We start from the raw sequence: 17,500 nt of genomic DNA on the forward strand, positions 1-17,500 counted from the left end.
TGTGTAAAGTGTGAGTGTGTAAAGTGTGAGGTGTGAGGGTGTAAAGTGTGAGTGTGTAAAGTGTGAGGTGTGAGTGTGTAAAGTGTGAGGTGTGAGGGTGTAAAGTGTGAGTGTGTAAAGTGTGTGAGTGTGTAAAGTGTGTGAGTGTGACTGAGTGAGGTGTAAGAGTGTGTGAGTGTAAGAGTGTGTGTGAGTGTGACTGAGTGAGGTGTAAGGGTGTAAGAGTGTGTGTGTGTGTGTGTGTGTGTGTGTGTGTGTGTGTGTGTGTGTGTGTGTGTGTGTGTGTGACTGAGTGAGGTGAGAGATTTTACAGGTAGTCTCATCCTTACCCGAGTTGGTCCCTGATTAAGAGCTGATGATGATGATGATGATGATGACGATGATGATGAAGGTGAGCAGGTGATCATCACAGCTCCACACTCATGTCAAAATAAACATAATGTAGCAGTAAAGAGCTAAAGCTAACAGCTAGGTGCTAAAGTCACAGTATTACAGTAAACCTCCCCGTTCAGCTTAATAACTCACATAAAGTCCGTGACCGGAAACGTTGGAGCTTAAACATAAAGTGACCGGAAACGTTGGAGCTTTTAATATAAGTATTAATAATATAATAAACTTATGTACTGAGAGCGAACGGCACTTTACCGGCAAGGCGCATGCGCAAACTGTCACACGCGCGGCGGGTATATCCGCTCTGCGCACGCGCAAACGCTTCACTCCGCGTCCTTCCAGTATATAACCGGTTTAATCCGGTTCTTATACTGTAGCTGGGGCGCCCCTAAGCCACACATCTAGTACGTGGCGCCCTCTGGTGGAGAAGCGTCGCAATCACACATCTAGTACGTGGCGCCCTCTGGTGGAGAAGCGTCGCAAACACACACATCTAATACGTGGCGCCCTCTGGTGGAGAAGCGTCGCAAACACACATCTAATACGTGGCGCCCTCTGGTGGAGAAGCGTCGCAATCACACATCTAATACGTGGCGCCCTCTGGTGGAGAAGCGTCGCAAACACACACAGTGTCCAATTAAATACACGGACCAATAAGAACGCGCCATTACTAACGATGTTAACCATTCAAATTATTTTACTTTAGATTTCATAATATTTAATAACCATGGAGGGGGGAGAAGTACTTCCTTATTTATTTATTCAGTTTTTGACACTTTCATGTTAAACAAATTTATTTAGATATTTTATATATAAAGTAGATAATATAGATTTATAATTTTGGTAAAGAAAAATTTTAATTAAAATACAGATTGAGACACAAAAGAAAACAAAAAACAAATGAGATGCTTCATGTGCAGTATCTTTAATAATTTGTTGTGATATAAAAATGCAAAATGCTCCAAACAAGTTACAAAAGGAAATGCTGTTAAAAATAATCACACTGCAGTGACGAAGTCACCAGACCTCCAGAGCAAAGGGTGTAAAACAGGTCGGAATACTGAGACAAATAAAATAGTCAACACACAGAAAATGAATATTAAGGAAAAAAACCTCAAAATCCACTTGTTTTTCCATCTTTAACAGAAACCTGATTAAAAAAAAAACACTAAATCTTTAACAAGTGTTTTAATCTACAAAGCTACGGGTATTTAGCATTAGCATACTATAATGCAAAGTGTAGGTTTCACTAATCTGGCAACCCACAGTACCTGAACCCAGTGTACTTTCTCCCAGTCTAACCTGTTCAATGTGCAGGATGGATTAAAGTTAATAATTATATTTATTAAATCTCTGTTTAGCAGATGATCAGTTTAACAACTAAGTGCAACACTGTGATGGTGAGTAAAAGCTGATGACCCTGTGGTGAAAATCAGTGCAAACCTAATGCAGCAAAAACAAAACCTCAAAATGGTAGAAAAACATTTTCTGCAAAAGTATTGACTTAAAAGCGCTTTAAAGATAAACTCCCTGTACTTGAACTCTGTAGGCAAATTGAAGGATCTGGCAACTGCTTTGGCCCAGAGTTATTTAAATGTTTAACATCTGGAACTCGATGTTAGTTTTACTGTTGTGTGAAAATGTGGATTACGGGAGGGGTGAAGGTGGTGATTTCTGCAGGTGTTACTCTGGTGTGGTCTCTGATGTCTCACTGGTCAAGTCCATGTCCTCATCGCCGTCCAAGCCACCACGGACCACACGTCGCACGTTGAGGGTGAAATCACCACCACCACCACGCCTGTCAGGGTGTTTAGACAGTATACAGATTACACGGATGCCACAAGATCTTTAAACGTTTTTCCTGACATTATTTTAGAGCTGGTTGTGACCGAGTGTGTGTCTGTACCTGAGTTTGCTCTTCAGCGTGCTGACTTCACGGTTCATGGCGTCGCTGGCCTCAGTGGCGTCCTCCAGCTCTCTCTGTAACTTCCTGCGGGAGGCGTTAGCGCGTGTCGCTTCTTCCTCTGCCTCCTCCAACTGACGCTTCATCTGTTTCAGGCGCGAGTTAGCCTTCTCCATCTACACACACACACACACACAGGGTTCGGCTTAAAGTGCTAAGAAACACGTTACAGGAGAAAAAGTGTGTAGAGGAATCAGTGAGTCTCTGCACATTAAACACAAGTGATTCATCACCTGCTGTAACTGGCTTTAGTGATTAATTCATTTCCAACATGGCGACATCCTGAATGGCAGCACAGATTAATCATCTCCGTCAAATACAACTCTGGTCTCTAACCTTCATTACTCAGTCTTTATCCAGCTGTTCACCAAAACCTCTGAACTGCAGGTTGTATAGGGGCGAGATTCAGGGGTCTAGACAGCAGCAGACTGTCCTCCATCACAGGAAGTGACACCGGTGATGTACGAGACAGGTAACAGTAAGGCTGCACGCTAACCTGTACAGTCCTACACTTCCCTCCCTTACTGTCTAACGTCAGCTCCCTGGTAAACAAAGTGGACTGAGATTTAAACGCTGAGCCTCAGGTGAGGTTTATTTTCAGACACACGGCTAAATCCCACAGTTCCTGACTGCCCATCGATGTGGAACAGTGTCCTGTGTAAACAAACCACAAACCTCATGTCCTTGTGAGCGCAATAATCAGACTTTCATTGGGCTGATGTGTGTGTACTGGTGTGTAGTTGATTGTATGTGCGTGTGTGTGCGTGTGTGTGTGAGGTGTTTAGATCTGCACTTTGGAGAAACGTGACTCATCCTAGTTACATGGTGTGAGAACGTTCACTGACTCTCACCTGGTCTTTAAACTGCTCACTGTTGCGTTTCTCGTCCTCCACTTGCAGCAGAACCTCCTTCAGTCTCTTCTCCGTACGCCGCACCACCTTAGAAGTCTGCTGTTTATCCCTGACACACACACACACAGTTAATACAGTTATGATTCTGTTGTTGCTTAATTAACGTGTTTGTGTGTCCTACTTGTTCTCCTGCTCCAGCTGTTCCTCCAGCTGTAGGATTTTGGCCTCCAGAGCTGCGATACTGGACTTGAACTTGGATTTGATCGAGCCTTCAAGCTCCTGCAGTTTGGCCTTCAGGTCCTTATTCTGTCTCTCCAGCTGCTGTCGAGCCGTCTCACTCTTCTGAGCCGCGCTACGCTCACCTGCTAGTTCTGTGCTCAGTGTGTCCACCTAGACACACACACACACACACACACTTACTTACTAAACAGCAGCATTTGACAACAAAAAGGATACCAAAAACTGCAGGACCAAGAAATGAAGACCTGTTTATTAAATCCAAACAGACCTGTGTATATACCCGTGTGTGTGTGTGTGTGTGTGTGTGTGTACCTGTGTATATACCCATGTGTGTACCTGTGCGTGTGTGTACCTGTGTATATACCCGTGTGTGTGTGTGTACCTGTGTATATACCCGTGTGTGTGTGTGTACCTGTGCGTGTGTGTACCTGTGTGTGTGTGTACCTGTGTATATACCCGTGTGCGTGTGTGTACCTGTGCGTGTGTGTACCTGTGCATGTGTGTACCTGTGCATGTGTGTACCTGTGCGCGTGTGTGTGTGTACCTGTGTATATACCCGTGTGCGTACCTGTGCGTGTGTGTACCTGTGCGCGTGTGTGTGTGTACCTGTGTATATACCCGTGTGTGTGTGTGTGTGTGTGTGTGTGTGTACCTGTGTATATACCCATGTGTGTACCTGTGCGTGTGTGTACCTGTGTATATACCCGTGTGTGTGTGTGTACCTGTGTATATACCCGTGTGCGTGTGTACCTGTGCGTGTGTGTGTGTGTGTACCTGTGTATACCCGTGTGTGTGTGTGTACCTGTGTATATACCCGTGTGCGTACCTGTGCGTGTGTGTACCTGTGCGCGTGTGTGTGTGTACCTGTGTATATACCCGTGTGTGTGTGTGTGTGTGTGTACCTGTGTATATACCCATGTGTGTACCTGTGCGTGTGTGTACCTGTGTATATACCCGTGTGTGTGTGTGTACCTGTGTATATACCTGTGTGTGTGTGTGTGTACCTGTGCGTGTGTACCTGTGTATATACCCGTGTGTGTGTGTGTACCTGTGTATATACCCGTGTGTGTGTGTGTACCTGTGTATATACCCGTGTGTGTGTGTGTGTGTGTACCTGTGTATATACCCATGTGTGTACCTGTGTATATACCCGTGTGTGTGTGTACCTGTGTATATACCCGTGTGTGTGTGTGTACCTGTGCGTGTGTGTACCTGTGTGTGTGTGTACCTGTGTATATACCCGTGTGCGTGTGTGTACCTGTGCATGTGTGTACCTGTGCGTACCTGTGTATATACCCGTGTGCGTGTGTGTACCTGTGCGTGTGTGTGTGTACCTGTGTATATACCCGTGTGCGTGTGTGTACCTGTGCGTGTGTGTGTGTACCTGTGTATATACCCGTGTGCGTGTGTGTACCTGTGCGTGTGTACCTGTGTATATACCCGTGTGCGTGTGTGTACCTGTGCGTGTGTGTACCTGTGTATATACCCGTGTGCGTGTGTGTACCTGTGCGTGTGTGTACCTGTGTATATACCCGTGTGCGTGTGTGTACCTGTGCGTGTGTGTACCTGTGTATATACCCGTGTGCGTGTGTGTACCTGTGCGTGTGTGTGTGTGTACCTGTGTATATACCCGTGTGCGTGTGTGTACCTGTGCGTGTGTGTACCTGTGTATATACCCGTGTGCATGTGTGTACCTGTGCGTGTGTGTACCTGTGTATATACCCGTGTGCATGTGTGTACCTGTGCGTGTGTGTACCTGTGTATATACCCGTGTGCGTGTGTGTACCTGTGCGTGTGTGTACCTGTGTATATACCCGTGTGCGTGTGTGTACCTGTGCGTGTGTGTACCTGTGTATATACCCGTGTGCGTGTGTGTACCTGTGCGTGTGTGTGTGTGTGTGTGTACCTGTGTATACCCGTGTGTGTGTGTGTACCTGTGTGTTTGCTTTCTTCAGTTGGTCATTAACAAGTTCTATGCTGCACTGTTCCTCATCAAGCTCCTCCTCCAGCTGAGCGATACGAGCCTCCAACTTCCGCTTCTCGTCATTCATCACAGACCTCACACACACACACACACACACACACACACACGAAAGCCATAAAATTTCAAAGATAAAAAATTTACAGAAGAAAAAATTAGATTAAATAAATTGTGAAATTAAAGCCTCATTTACATCTTGGAGTTACAGCTGGTCACTTCATCATGCAGATCATCTCTCTCCTGCTGAATCTGCTTCTTACTGCGATCAGCTGCAGACAGATCCTACACACACACACACACGAATGGGAGACTTATACTGGACTGTCTCGTGTCCCAGCAGCTCTGACACTTATCCCTGTGACACAGTGCAGTGCTTTAGTGCCGACTCCAGTTTAGGGGAATTAAAGGGTAAAAACTGCCACTGGTTTCTTCTTCTTGCTCCTCACTGATCACTGATGGAGTGATCTTAATTTTGGGAAAGTCCTGTTTGTCTCATTGTCCAGTCCCAGGTTACCTGCCCCGTCCCAGGTTACCTGCCCCACTGCACAATTACACAGGCAGTTTGTGTCCAAGCGAGATCTCCCCCTCCCCCCGGTCACCAACACCACACTTCTCCTGGTCACTATTTACTGACATAACGAGTAAAGCTTTAACAGAACAAAAGGTGGAATACAGAGGGGAAATAAATAAATAAATAAATAAATAAAACAGCAGGTTTCCCAAACTCTCTCTCACACACACACACACACACACACACACACACACACACACCCCCACCATGTACCGAGAGACAGACAGACAGACCAACCTCATGTAACTGCATGTTTTCAGCCTCCAGACTCTTGAGTTTGCGCTCGTTCTCTTTGGCGCTGTTCAGTGCTGCATCTCTCGCTGCTCTCAGTTCATCTACATCACGCAACTGATCCTTTAACTGGGCCTAAACACACACACACAGACACACACAGACACACACAGACACACACAGACACACACAGACACACACAGACACACACAGACACACACAGACACACACAGACACACACAGACACACACAGACACACACAGACACACACAGACAAAATTGGAGGACTTTGTAGGAAGTGTGGGCCATAGGAGCACTTCAGTGACTGAATGCGGATGCTGTGTGTGTGTGCGTGTGTGTGCGCGTGCGCGTGTGCGTGTGTTTTACTTGTAGTTTCTTCAGCTGTCTCAGTGCTTCATCTCGAGCTTTAACAGCCTGGTCAATTTGTGCTTCCAGGTCAGACAGGTCGAGCTCCAGCTTCTTCCTCGCTGCTATAGCCAGAGATCTCTGCTTCTTCTCATTCTCCAGCTCCATTTCCATCTCATGCACCTTCACACACACACACGTTTATAAACACTTTCCTTCTTCTTCCTCGTGTGATCATGTGACTTGATGGATCTCCAGTCATCTCCTCACCTGTTTCATCAGCTGCTTCCTCTTCTCCTCTCCAAGCTCATCTCGTCCTTGCAGGTCTCGGTCGAACTGTGCCTTCAAGGCCTGCAGGTTCACCTCCAAACGCAGCTTTGCATCTTCAGTCAGCTGCAGCTCATCCTCCATCTCCTCCACCTGCAGCTTCATCTCTTCCAACTGCTGCTCCATCGCTCGCTTAGCACGCTCCAGCTCATGGACCTGAACACACACAATGATTCTTCACTCTTCTCTCCTTCTAAGGTCTTATGTTCAGGTTGTAAAGAACACGAGACGCTGAGAATTCATCAGAAATCTGATGTAGATCCCCAACACAGAGATCTGACGAACACAAACGTGCACTAGGGCAGGAATGGGAGGCATCTCACATCGTTAATAAACAAGTTCACGCAGGAAAAGATTCTGATCCGAAATCTTTCCAACTCCAGACCAACCCTACAAACACTGAACAAGCTGCTTTCAGTACGACCACCAGAACGTCAGCTGGATGACGGAGCTGACAGGAGAACGGTCCCAGAACCACAAGCAGGTGTAAACATTTTACAGGAATAAGTGTTATAAAATGCCACAGGTCGTACGTACACTTTTGCCGACGTCGTCTTTAGAGGACACGAGATCCTCCATCTCACTTTTGAGGAGTTTATTGGCTCGTTCCAGTTCGTTACGCTGCTCCTGTAGAGCCTCCAGCTCCCGAGTCAAAGTCAGAGCCTTCGTCTCCTTCTCACGAGCTTCGGCTTCAGCTCGGTCTCGATCCTCACTGTAACGGGCAGATATACTCTTCTCCTCGGCTAGCATCTACACACACACACACACACACACACACACCCCCTTTAAGCATCTGAACAGACGGTCAGACAGAGAAGACAAAAGGTTATAACACGTTTCATACCTGGTCAAATTTCTTCTGCTTCCTCTCAAGTTCCTGGACGATCTGCCGCAGGTGACCCTGACCCACCAGCAGGTCATCGAGCTCCTGCTGTACACGCACCTTCGTCTTCTCCAGCTTGTCATAGGCTAAGGACTTCTCCTCCAGACGCTGGTTCAGGTTCTCCATCTCTCTCTGCAGCTTCCTCTTCCCTTCTTCTGAAGTCTCCAGATTCAATGCTTCCTGCTCCATCTTCTTCCTCAACTCTGATAACTTTAAGAAAATAAATAAATAAATAAATAAATAAATAAACACCCCCCCCACACACACACGGGGCAGTGAGGCTTCTGACCGGCTGGGGCACAGGAGTGTGATTAGTCAGGACTGAAACATCACCTGTGTCTGAGAGGAGTGAAGCTGTTTCTCTACACTTTTCCTTCCCTCCTCTTCCTCCTCCAGAAGCTCCTTTAGTCTGTTCTGTTCGTCCTCGAATTGACGCAGCCGTGAGCTGAGAGACAGTTTCTGACGCGTCTCCTCCTGCAGCAAAGCCTAAAAAAATAAAAATGTATTTAATGTTTTATTTCCTCCAGAAATTCACTTTGCAGTCCATCAGAGCTACAACTTCTTATTCAGCTAGAAAAGTAAACATTAATAATCTGTTTATTTCAGGTGTATAGTGTGTGGTGTGTGTGTGACCCGTGTGTGTGTGGTGTGTGTGTGACCCGTGTGTGTGTGGTGTGTGTGTGAGTGTGGTGTGTGTGTGACCTGTGTGTGTGTGGTGTGTGTGTGTGACCCGTGTGTGTGTGGTGTGTGTGTGTGACCCGTGTGTGTGTGGTGTGTGTGTGTGACCCGTGTGTGTGTGGTGTGTGTGACCCGTGTGTGTGTGGTGTGTGTGACCCGTGTGTGTGTGAGTGTGGTGTGTGTGTGACCTGTGTGTGTGGGGTGTGGTGTGTGTGTGAGACCTGTGTGTCCTGAAGCTGAGACTCCACAGATGAACTGTCTTTAGCTGCTTTGATGTATTTACTCTCCACATCAGACACGGTGCAGCTCAGACTCTCCAGCTCCACCTGAACACACACACACAGTTAAACCCTGTTACATTATTATTAACATTTCTTCACCACAGTCTCATCACCTACCTGCATCTTGCTCATTTTTTCCGCCATGTCCTTCTTCTGCTTCTCACTCTCATTATATTTCAGTTGAAGTTCCTGCAGCTGAGCTTCTGCTTTTTTCCTGCGATGTTCAGAGTCATTTTTACTCTGAGTGACGGACTGGAGCTCGATCTGCAGCTCACTGTGTTCACTCTCCAGGGTGTGTTTACTTTTCTCCACCAGCACCTTGTTCTATAGGGCCGAGAGAGACACAGACATGATCACCATCAAGATGAGTGTGTGTGTGTGTGTGTGTGTGTATGTGTGTGTGTGCGTTACCTTCTTGGCCTGTTCCAGTTGTTCATTGAGCTCTTCAAAAGCCTGTGTGTGTTTCTGCCTCATTTCAGTGAGAAGCTGCTCGTGACTCTGAGCTTCTTCCTCCAGAGTTTTCTTCAACTGAGCCACCTCAGATTCACGTTTAGCTCTGTGTCACACACACACACACACACACACTATTCCCCTGTACAGTGTGTATTTTACAGTAGGTGGAGACTCTCACTCCTCCTGTAGATGCAGTGATGAGTGTGTGTTTACCTGAGCTCCTGCTGAGCGGCGGTGGAGTCCAGCGTGTCCTCCAGTTCACTCTTCAGTGCCTCCAGTTCCTCACCGAGATCCCGTCTGTGTTTCTCAGCTTTAGTTCTCGCTGCTCTCTCCAGCTCCAGGTCCTCCTGCAGTTCTGTAACCTGAGCTTCCAGCTCCCTCACTCTCTTCTGTGCTGCATTTTTCAGGGACGATTCTTGTTCTATCCTGTAGGGGGCGACACAGTACACAACAGACTCACTTAGCTAACTACAAGTCCGTAATTAAATTAGGAACACAAACTAAAATACTAAAAGTCTTCAGACATAAAGCAGCCAATCAGGAGTCACTCCACCTGGCCAGTGCAGCCTGTAGCTCCTCCTCCTTTTTGGCGAGCTGCGCCCGAAGTTCTGCGATCTGAGCCTGAAGATCAGCAATGTGATCATTGAGCTCTGTGGAGTCACTTTCCAACTTCCTTCGGTTCTTCTCCAGTTCCTGTCGAGTCTTTTCTTCCTTTTTCAGACGCTCTACACACACACACACACACACACACACACACACACACACACACACACACACACACACACACAGTAAGTAATCCCATTTTATTCCAGTGAGATTAAACAGTGGTCGTCCCCCATCTCACCCTCAAGGTCTGTGATCATGGCCTCATGTTTGTTTTTGAGTTTCTGTAAACTCTTAGATTTCTCCTCCTCCTCAGCCAGATTAGTGCTGAACTCTGAGAGCCTGTCCTCCAGCTGCTTCTTCTCCTGCACACACACACACAACAAAGCAGTCCAGCTTTACTGACCATCTGCAACACTAAAGTTCACACTTTGATTGAAACCTGTGTGTGTGTGTGTGTGTGTGTGTGTGTGTGCGCGCATCATGTCTTCAACATTGTATTTTAGGTTTAACTTGAACACATTCACACTATTATTGGAGAACCTTGTTGAGTTTGGTGTTCTGGTCATCCAGCACCATGATGTCCTCCTCCATCTTCTTCAGCTTGGAGTCTGTGGTCACTTTCTCCAGCTGCAGTTTCTGCCGTGCTGCTTCTTCTTCATCCAGCTGCTGCTCCAAATCCTGACAACCCACCAAACTCACGGTTATGGTCATTACCAGGATTTATTCCTTAAACATTCTCCTAAATTGTGTTCAAACTTCAGATAAATGACACACAGAAGGTTCCTCAGACATCCACCACCACACAACACACCCACCAGCCTCCCAACCCTGGTCTCCAGCTCACCACAATGTTCTGCTGCATCTTCTTTTTCTCATTCTGCAGCTGAGTGACACGTTCCTCCTCCTCCTCCACACGGTTCTCCAGGTCGTGTAAGATCTCCTCCAGCTCCTGCTGCCGAGCCGCCAGGCGAGATCTCATCTCCTCCGCCTCAGCACACAGATCCATCTCCGCCTGCAGCTGCTCCTGAAGAGCCTGTTTCTCCATGTTGAGCTGAGGGACACAAATGGAACAAACAGTGGGAACAGGGACACACACACACACACACACACACACTGTATTAATCAATGCATGTGTGTTTTTACCTGTTGCTGTTTGATCTCATGGTCTCGTAACTGTAGTTCAAACTGCTGCTGTTTCTCCTTCACTTTCTCCAGCTCCTCCTCTTTTGCCTGCATCTCCCCCTCATGACTGGTCACCTGGAGCAGAGGCTTCACCTGTACACACACACACACACACACACACACACGAATAAGAAGCACTCTGGCAGCCCAGGGACCTTCTGGTCACTAGTGTGTACACACACACACACACACACACGTGTTTAGAAGTAGAGCTGACCTTAGTGAAGAGTCTCCACCACTGCCAGTTCCTGAGCTTCAGATAAGCAGCACAGTTCCTCTGGATCACTCGCATCGCTGTGAGCTGCTGCTGACGCTTAGCAAATGCCCTGAACACACACACACACACACACACACACACACACACACACACACACCCCCCATTAGCCTCCACAGTAGTATTATGGTCTGTAATACTTAAATAATACTAAACTCTTACTTGCGGGCGACGTAGCCGCGACACCAGGCCTGGAACTTGAGGATGACGTCCGTGATCTTGATGTCACGTTCCTCCTCGAGGTGAGCTAGAACTCCAGCACGGAAAAACACTTTACTTTGTCCGATCCGGTAAAGATTAGAGTCCAACTCCAGAGCTTTAATCTGGGGGAGAAGAGCAAAATATTAAAATGTCCACAGGTCGAGACGTCGTGCCCCTCTCACACCCACACACCAGGTCTAGATGTCGTGCCCCTCTCACACCCACACACACACACCAGGTCCTGACGTCGTGCCCCTCTCACACCCACACACACACCAGGTCTAGACGTCGTGCCCCTCTCACACCCACACACACACACCAGGTCCTGACGTCGTGCCCCTCTCACACCCACACACCAGGTCCAGACGTCGTGCCCCCCTCACACCCACACTCACACACACCAGGTCTAGACGTCGTGCCCCTCTCACACCCACACACACACACACACCAGGTGTAGACGTCGTGCCCCTCTCTCACACCCACACACCAGGTCTAGACGTCGTGCCCCTCTCACACCCACACACACACACACACACACACCAGGTCTAGACATCGTGCCCCTCTCTCACACCCACACCAGGTCTAGACGTCGTGCCCCTCTCTCACACCCACACACACACCAGGTCTAGACGTCGTGCCCCTCTCACACACACACAGGTCTAGATGTCGTGCCCCTCTCACACACACACACAGGTCTAGATGTCGTGCCCCTCTCACACCCACACCAGGTCTAGACGTCGTGCCCCTCTCACACCCACACCAGGTCTAGACGTCGTGCCCCTCTCACACACACACCAGGTCTAGACGTCGTGCCCCTCTCACACACAAACACACACCAGGTCTAGACGTCGTGCCCCTCTCTCACACACACACAGGTCTAGACGTCGTGCCCCTCTCACACACACACACACAGGTCTAGACGTCGTGCCCCTCTCACACACACACAGACTATTTAATGAAACCTACCATCAGCACACAGGCCTGTTTACCGTCCATGAAACCTTTAGGTATGGCATTGGGAGTGAGCAGCTCATATCTAAGAAAATACAAAATACAACAATGAAAAATCAGTGTGTGAACTACAGAGTGTGTGTGTGTGTGTGTGTGTGTGTGTACCTCTGTCTGAACTCCTGAAAGATGATGCGGTTGGGGAAACCCTGTCTGCAGATCCTGATTCCCTCCAACACACCGTTACACCTGAGCTGCTCCAGAACCAGGTGAGGTTCCAGTTTACCAGCCTGGGCAAAAACAAGTGTGTGTGTGTGTGTGTGTGTGTGTGTGTGTGAGAGAGAGACAGAGAGATCAGATAATCATCACTTTTCTTCTCAGGGTTTGGACTAATTAAACCACATCACTGAGACATCAGCCTGTAGGTTGTTGGCACAGAGCAGGACTTCACATCTTCCTCACTTAGGAGGTTGTGTGTGTGCGTGTGTGTGTGTGTGTGTGTGTGTGTAACTTGTACCTTCTTCTCGTGGTTGGGGATGATGCAGCGGACAAAGTTGGGGTTGGTGTTCCTCAGCGTGGTCATGAGATTGGCGAGCTGTTCTTTGTAAAGCTGTCCGACGGTCCTAAACATTCCTTTCCGGGTTTTAAACGCTCCGTGTGCCGACTCGGACATTCCTGCGACTTTATCCAGACCTACAATCCTGTCCACTACGAGGAGAAGAATCCAGGTAAGCTGAGCTCACAGGGTCTGAGCTCCTTCTCAAGTGTGAGAGACTGACAAGTTCAACACAATGAGCTGAAATATAAAGTCTCACCATCTTTCCAGAGTTCAGACACAAACTTGTCCGATGATTGATTGAGCATCATCGTTACGTTATCGTTCAGAGGGTCCATGTTCTTCATCAACCACTCGACTGCTTTATAGTCCACCTGGAGGGAGGGGGGAGGGGGGAGAGGAGAGATACAAGCTCAACTCAGCTCAATCACCAACCCATCAATCACCACCTTGAACCATTCCATCCAACCATCTAATCCCTCCATCTTTACCTTCCCAGCGTAGTGCATGATGCAGAAGTCAGCATCATCTTTGAGCTTCTTTGGTTTCTGAAATTTGGGATGGTTCCCCTGCTCCTGCACCAGCTTGTCCACAAACGTCTTATCTGTGGCTTTGGGGAACCAGCACTCCTCATCCAGCAGAGCGAGGACACCTGGAGGATTCGCCTGAAGGAGGAGGACAAACATGACATGTAGGAAAGCATTAGCGAGAGTCTCACTGGAGAGCAAGGCTCTGGACTCACGGGTCTCTCGATGAGGTCGATGCAGGGCTGCAGGTCGAGACCGAAGTCGATGAAGCTCCAGTCGATGCCCTCGCGCTGATACTCCTCCTGCTCCAGGATGAACATGGTGTGGTTGAAGAGCTGCTGCAGCTTCTCGTTAGTGTAATTAATACACAGCTGCTCAAACGAGTTTATCTGAGAGGGGGGGGGGGGGAGAAAGTCATGATGATGTACATGAGATTTTGTCCTGTGTCAGATGTTAGTTAATATACGTAACGCTGCAGGACAAGAACACGGTTACCTCAAAGATCTCAAAGCCAGCGATGTCCAAGATGCCGATGAAGGAGGCTCCCTGACGTTTGGTTTTGTCCAGAGCTTTATTAATCCGTGCCACCAGCCAGCGGAACAACCTTTCGTACATGGCTTTGGCTAAAGCTTCAGTGGCGAACTCGGCCTGTTCCTGCGTCTGCGCTTTCTGCACGTAATCACGGCCCACTTTGATCCTGGGAGACAGGATGGCGCGCACAAAGTCCGTCACGTTCATACCCAGCAGGTGGCAAACTTTCTGTGCCGCTGAGAGAGAAGATGGAAATGTGGGGTCAGGGATCAGAGCTACAGAAACGACAGGTGAACTGAAGCATCTGAGAGATGTGTGTTACCCGTGTCGTCAGGCATGGACGCCTGATCAGAGCTACGCTCCTTCTTAAAGATGACGTTTCCCAAATGAAGCACTGCAGACACCACCTTCAGCAATCCTGAGTGAGAGCGCGAGAGAGAGAGAGAGAGACACACACACACACACAGAGCAAGAGAGAGAGAGAGAGAGAGAGACACACACAACGAGAGAGAGACACACACACGCACCACAAGAGAGAGCGAGAGAGACACACACACACACACACACACACACACACACACAAAGAGAGACACACACACAGAGCAAGAGAGAGAGAGAGAGAGAGAGAGACACACACACAACGAGAGAGAGAGACACACACACACACACCACAAGAGAGAGCGAGAGAGAGAGAGACACACACACACAAAGAGAGACACACACACAGAGCAAGAGAGAGAGAGAGAGACACACACAACGAGAGAGAGAGACACACACACACACAACAAGAGAGAGCGACACACACACACACACACACACACACACACAAAGAGAGAGATTTCAACATCAGTCCCTATTCCAGGTCATACATCTAACTGATCATCTCTCCATCACCTTTCAATCCATCTCCCAGTCTCGCCTTCAGGCCCATGTTCACATCCATCTCAATCAGTAATAAAACTAGAACTAGAACATAGTGTGCACCTGTGCGCGTGTGTGTGTGTGTGTGTGTGTGTGTGTGTGTGAGAGAGAGAGAGAGAGAGACCTGTCTGCTCATCCTCAGGGATGCTCATGATCCTGAAGGAGTCCATTGTCTCGCTGTAAAGATCTCGGTCCTGCTGCCCTGCAATCGTCACCTTCCCATTGGACAAGAAGCGATATTTCCCATAATCCTCCAGGCACAATTCAGCTAGAAGTTAAGAGACCACACACACACACACACGTTAATGAAGGTCACCATGAACAACAGGAACTGAACAACTCTAAAGCAGAAGGAGAAATCCTCACACACAGTGTACATAAGTTACACACTCGAGGGTCTAATCTACAGCATCTGCCCATCTAATCTGCCCACAGTCATGTTAGAAGGCTGTGTGTAAACTGGGTCTAATCTGTGGGGACTAAACAGTCTAATCTGTGGGGACCAAACAGTCTAATCTGTGGGGACCAAACAGTCTAATCTGTGGGGACCAAACAGTCTAATCTGTGGGGACCAAACAGTCTAATCTGTGGGGACCAAACAGTCTAATCTGTGGGGACCAAACAGTCTAATCTGTGGGGACCAAACAGTCTAATCTGTGGGGACCAAACAGTCTAATCTGTGGGGACCAAACAGTCTAATGTGGATCTGATCTACACTTTGGTTATAGAGGAAAAAATAAAGTTACATCGCTGTTTGTCTCCGGCTCCTGACAGCAAGTAATAGAAGATGTGGAAGGTGCGTTCTTCTTTAGCCTGTCTGATAGCACGAGACTTCTCCAAAAGGTCTGATTTACTCGTTAAGGGGGGGGGGGGGGGGGCGAGAAATCAGACAAAACACACACTTCTACAGTTAATGTAAAATAAAGCAGTAAATAGGATACAGGTCTCAATGTTCGCTCCAACGATGTAACCGTTAACATCAAAGTTAATCCTGATGAACTTCCCCTGTTGGGGGGGGAGAGAGAACAGATTATATTACATTCTGATCAAATCTGAAACATTTACAGGCGATAAAGCTGATGTGTGACTTACAAAGCGTGACGAATTGTCGTTTTTCACCGTCTTTGCGTTACCAAACGCTTCCAGGATGGGGTTCGCCTGCAGCAGCTGCTTCTCCAGCTCCCCCTAGTGGACACAAACCCTCGTTACTAAAAAAAGAGATCTAATGAATGAAGGGATAAAAGAGGAGAAACTTACATGTGACAGACTGCTGCTGCTGCTGGTCTGGAGAGGAGGAAGTGTAAAAGGAAGAGAGTTTAAACACCAACAGTGAGAATATTTAATGTAATCGAGATTAAAATCCCTGCACAAGACAAAGGAACTGAACAATGAGGAATTCTCTGAGTACAAACAGCACTGATCTGTTCCTCACTGTAGACGTAACTGAGCACAAACCACAGACAGACACATGCAGGAGACTCACTGGGTCCTTCTTGGTTTTAGTGGACGAGGCGATGAAGGCCAGGTACTGAATGACTTTCTTGGTGTTTTCTGTTTTTCCAGCCCCAGATTCACCTCTGAGGAGAAAAAGCACAGAAAATCATGAGCCTGTTAGACTGAACACAAACTTCTAATTAAACCGTTATATTATTTATTATTAAAGTTAAATATACAAGTTTAATCAGATCTGAGACACAACACACATCTCTAACACCAACACTTATTTACAGCTGTAGTTTAATGTAGATGATGATTAACACTCACGTGCACAGGATGGACTGATCCTCACGATCTGCAGGTGGAGACAAACACAACACACACTTAGTGACGGTGTTACAGAGCTGTGTACATCAGCATGACGATATCAAACACTTCTGACAGCAAATCTGTATAAAGACACGTGCTAAAGTTGTCCTGTGTGTGTGTGTGTGTGTGTGTGTGTGTGTGTGTGTGTGTGTGTGTGTTACCCTGCATCATGCTTCGGTATGCAGTGTCTGTAATGGCGTAGATGTGTGGAGGCATCTCGTGTCTCTTCTTTCCCTTGTACATGTCGACAATCTCCTCCGAGTAGATGGGCAGGAATTTATAAGGGTTAATAACCACGCAGAACAGCCCAGAGTACGTCTAGAGACACACACACACACACACACACACACACACACACACCCTTTTTAAAAGGAAAATTCTTTGACACTTAAAATAAAGTCATTAGCATGAGATTAGAGGCATAATTACGTAGATGAGGCCGGAGTAGTATCTCTCTCTGAGGTTGTGGAGGACAGACGCCTCGTTGAGGCAGGTGAGCTCTGCCATGTCCTCCACCTTACTGAATTTTGGTGGGTTCATCTTCTGAATGTCATCCTTGTTCACTTTGATCTTTTTTCCGGAGTCAGCGAGCTCCACGACGCACTCGTCCTTGGTCTCCTCTTTGACCGAGCCAGACTCAAAGCCCAGTTTCTCAGACGGAACCCAGACAAGCTTTTTGGAGGCCCAGTCAGCTTGAGCCAGGGGGTCGGCGATCGCACTGCGGTCTCCATAC

General features: G+C 47.7%; 2 protein-coding genes across 4 annotated transcripts in view; both read right to left on the reverse strand.

The window, feature by feature from the left end:
• The window catches only part of slc25a38b (solute carrier family 25 member 38b), a 9,243-nt gene extending 8,551 nt beyond the window's left edge, over nt 1-692 (reverse strand). The window contains exons 1-2 of one of the 3 annotated variants that reach the window (XM_047813148.1): nt 526-690; nt 330-419 (exon numbers count right to left, since the gene is read on the reverse strand). In XM_047813148.1, coding sequence (XP_047669104.1) covers nt 330-407 — 78 coding nt within the window. In that variant the 5' untranslated portion in view covers nt 408-419; nt 526-690. Of the gene's footprint in view, nt 1-329 lie in introns of all 3 variants that reach the window. The other 2 variants (XM_047813149.1, XM_027156971.2) reach the window with 2 other exon arrangements.
• A 604-nt stretch (nt 693-1,296) lies between these two features.
• Nucleotides 1,297-17,500, reverse strand: part of LOC113649257 (myosin-9-like) — a 16,242-nt gene continuing 38 nt past the window's right edge. The window contains exons 1-40 of the mRNA XM_047813144.1: nt 17,197-17,500; nt 16,929-17,085; nt 16,726-16,753; nt 16,445-16,538; nt 16,219-16,245; nt 16,054-16,146; nt 15,903-15,966; nt 15,708-15,806; nt 15,086-15,229; nt 14,363-14,458; nt 14,005-14,276; nt 13,725-13,898; nt 13,474-13,647; nt 13,242-13,356; nt 12,944-13,134; nt 12,595-12,716; nt 12,445-12,514; nt 11,440-11,600; nt 11,221-11,329; nt 10,965-11,096; nt 10,666-10,872; nt 10,362-10,499; nt 10,060-10,183; nt 9,769-9,940; nt 9,429-9,641; nt 9,174-9,318; nt 8,880-9,086; nt 8,703-8,807; nt 8,137-8,289; nt 7,765-8,013; nt 7,458-7,670; nt 6,864-7,076; nt 6,615-6,776; nt 6,234-6,362; nt 5,619-5,707; nt 5,379-5,502; nt 3,386-3,594; nt 3,205-3,313; nt 2,297-2,469; nt 1,297-2,188 (exon numbers count right to left, since the gene is read on the reverse strand). The exon at nt 17,197-17,500 is cut by the window's right edge and continues 38 nt beyond it. Of these exons, the coding sequence (XP_047669100.1) occupies nt 2,074-2,188; nt 2,297-2,469; nt 3,205-3,313; nt 3,386-3,594; nt 5,379-5,502; nt 5,619-5,707; nt 6,234-6,362; nt 6,615-6,776; nt 6,864-7,076; nt 7,458-7,670; nt 7,765-8,013; nt 8,137-8,289; nt 8,703-8,807; nt 8,880-9,086; nt 9,174-9,318; nt 9,429-9,641; nt 9,769-9,940; nt 10,060-10,183; nt 10,362-10,499; nt 10,666-10,872; nt 10,965-11,096; nt 11,221-11,329; nt 11,440-11,600; nt 12,445-12,514; nt 12,595-12,716; nt 12,944-13,134; nt 13,242-13,356; nt 13,474-13,647; nt 13,725-13,898; nt 14,005-14,276; nt 14,363-14,458; nt 15,086-15,229; nt 15,708-15,806; nt 15,903-15,966; nt 16,054-16,146; nt 16,219-16,245; nt 16,445-16,538; nt 16,726-16,753; nt 16,929-17,085; nt 17,197-17,500 (5,875 nt within the window). The 3' untranslated portion in view covers nt 1,297-2,073. The remainder of the gene's footprint in view (nt 2,189-2,296; nt 2,470-3,204; nt 3,314-3,385; nt 3,595-5,378; nt 5,503-5,618; nt 5,708-6,233; nt 6,363-6,614; nt 6,777-6,863; nt 7,077-7,457; nt 7,671-7,764; nt 8,014-8,136; nt 8,290-8,702; nt 8,808-8,879; nt 9,087-9,173; nt 9,319-9,428; nt 9,642-9,768; nt 9,941-10,059; nt 10,184-10,361; nt 10,500-10,665; nt 10,873-10,964; nt 11,097-11,220; nt 11,330-11,439; nt 11,601-12,444; nt 12,515-12,594; nt 12,717-12,943; nt 13,135-13,241; nt 13,357-13,473; nt 13,648-13,724; nt 13,899-14,004; nt 14,277-14,362; nt 14,459-15,085; nt 15,230-15,707; nt 15,807-15,902; nt 15,967-16,053; nt 16,147-16,218; nt 16,246-16,444; nt 16,539-16,725; nt 16,754-16,928; nt 17,086-17,196) is intronic.

This window comes from Tachysurus fulvidraco, chromosome 5, assembly GCF_022655615.1.
Source record: "Tachysurus fulvidraco isolate hzauxx_2018 chromosome 5, HZAU_PFXX_2.0, whole genome shotgun sequence".
In the NCBI taxonomy this organism is placed as follows: Eukaryota; Metazoa; Chordata; class Actinopteri; order Siluriformes; family Bagridae; genus Tachysurus; species Tachysurus fulvidraco.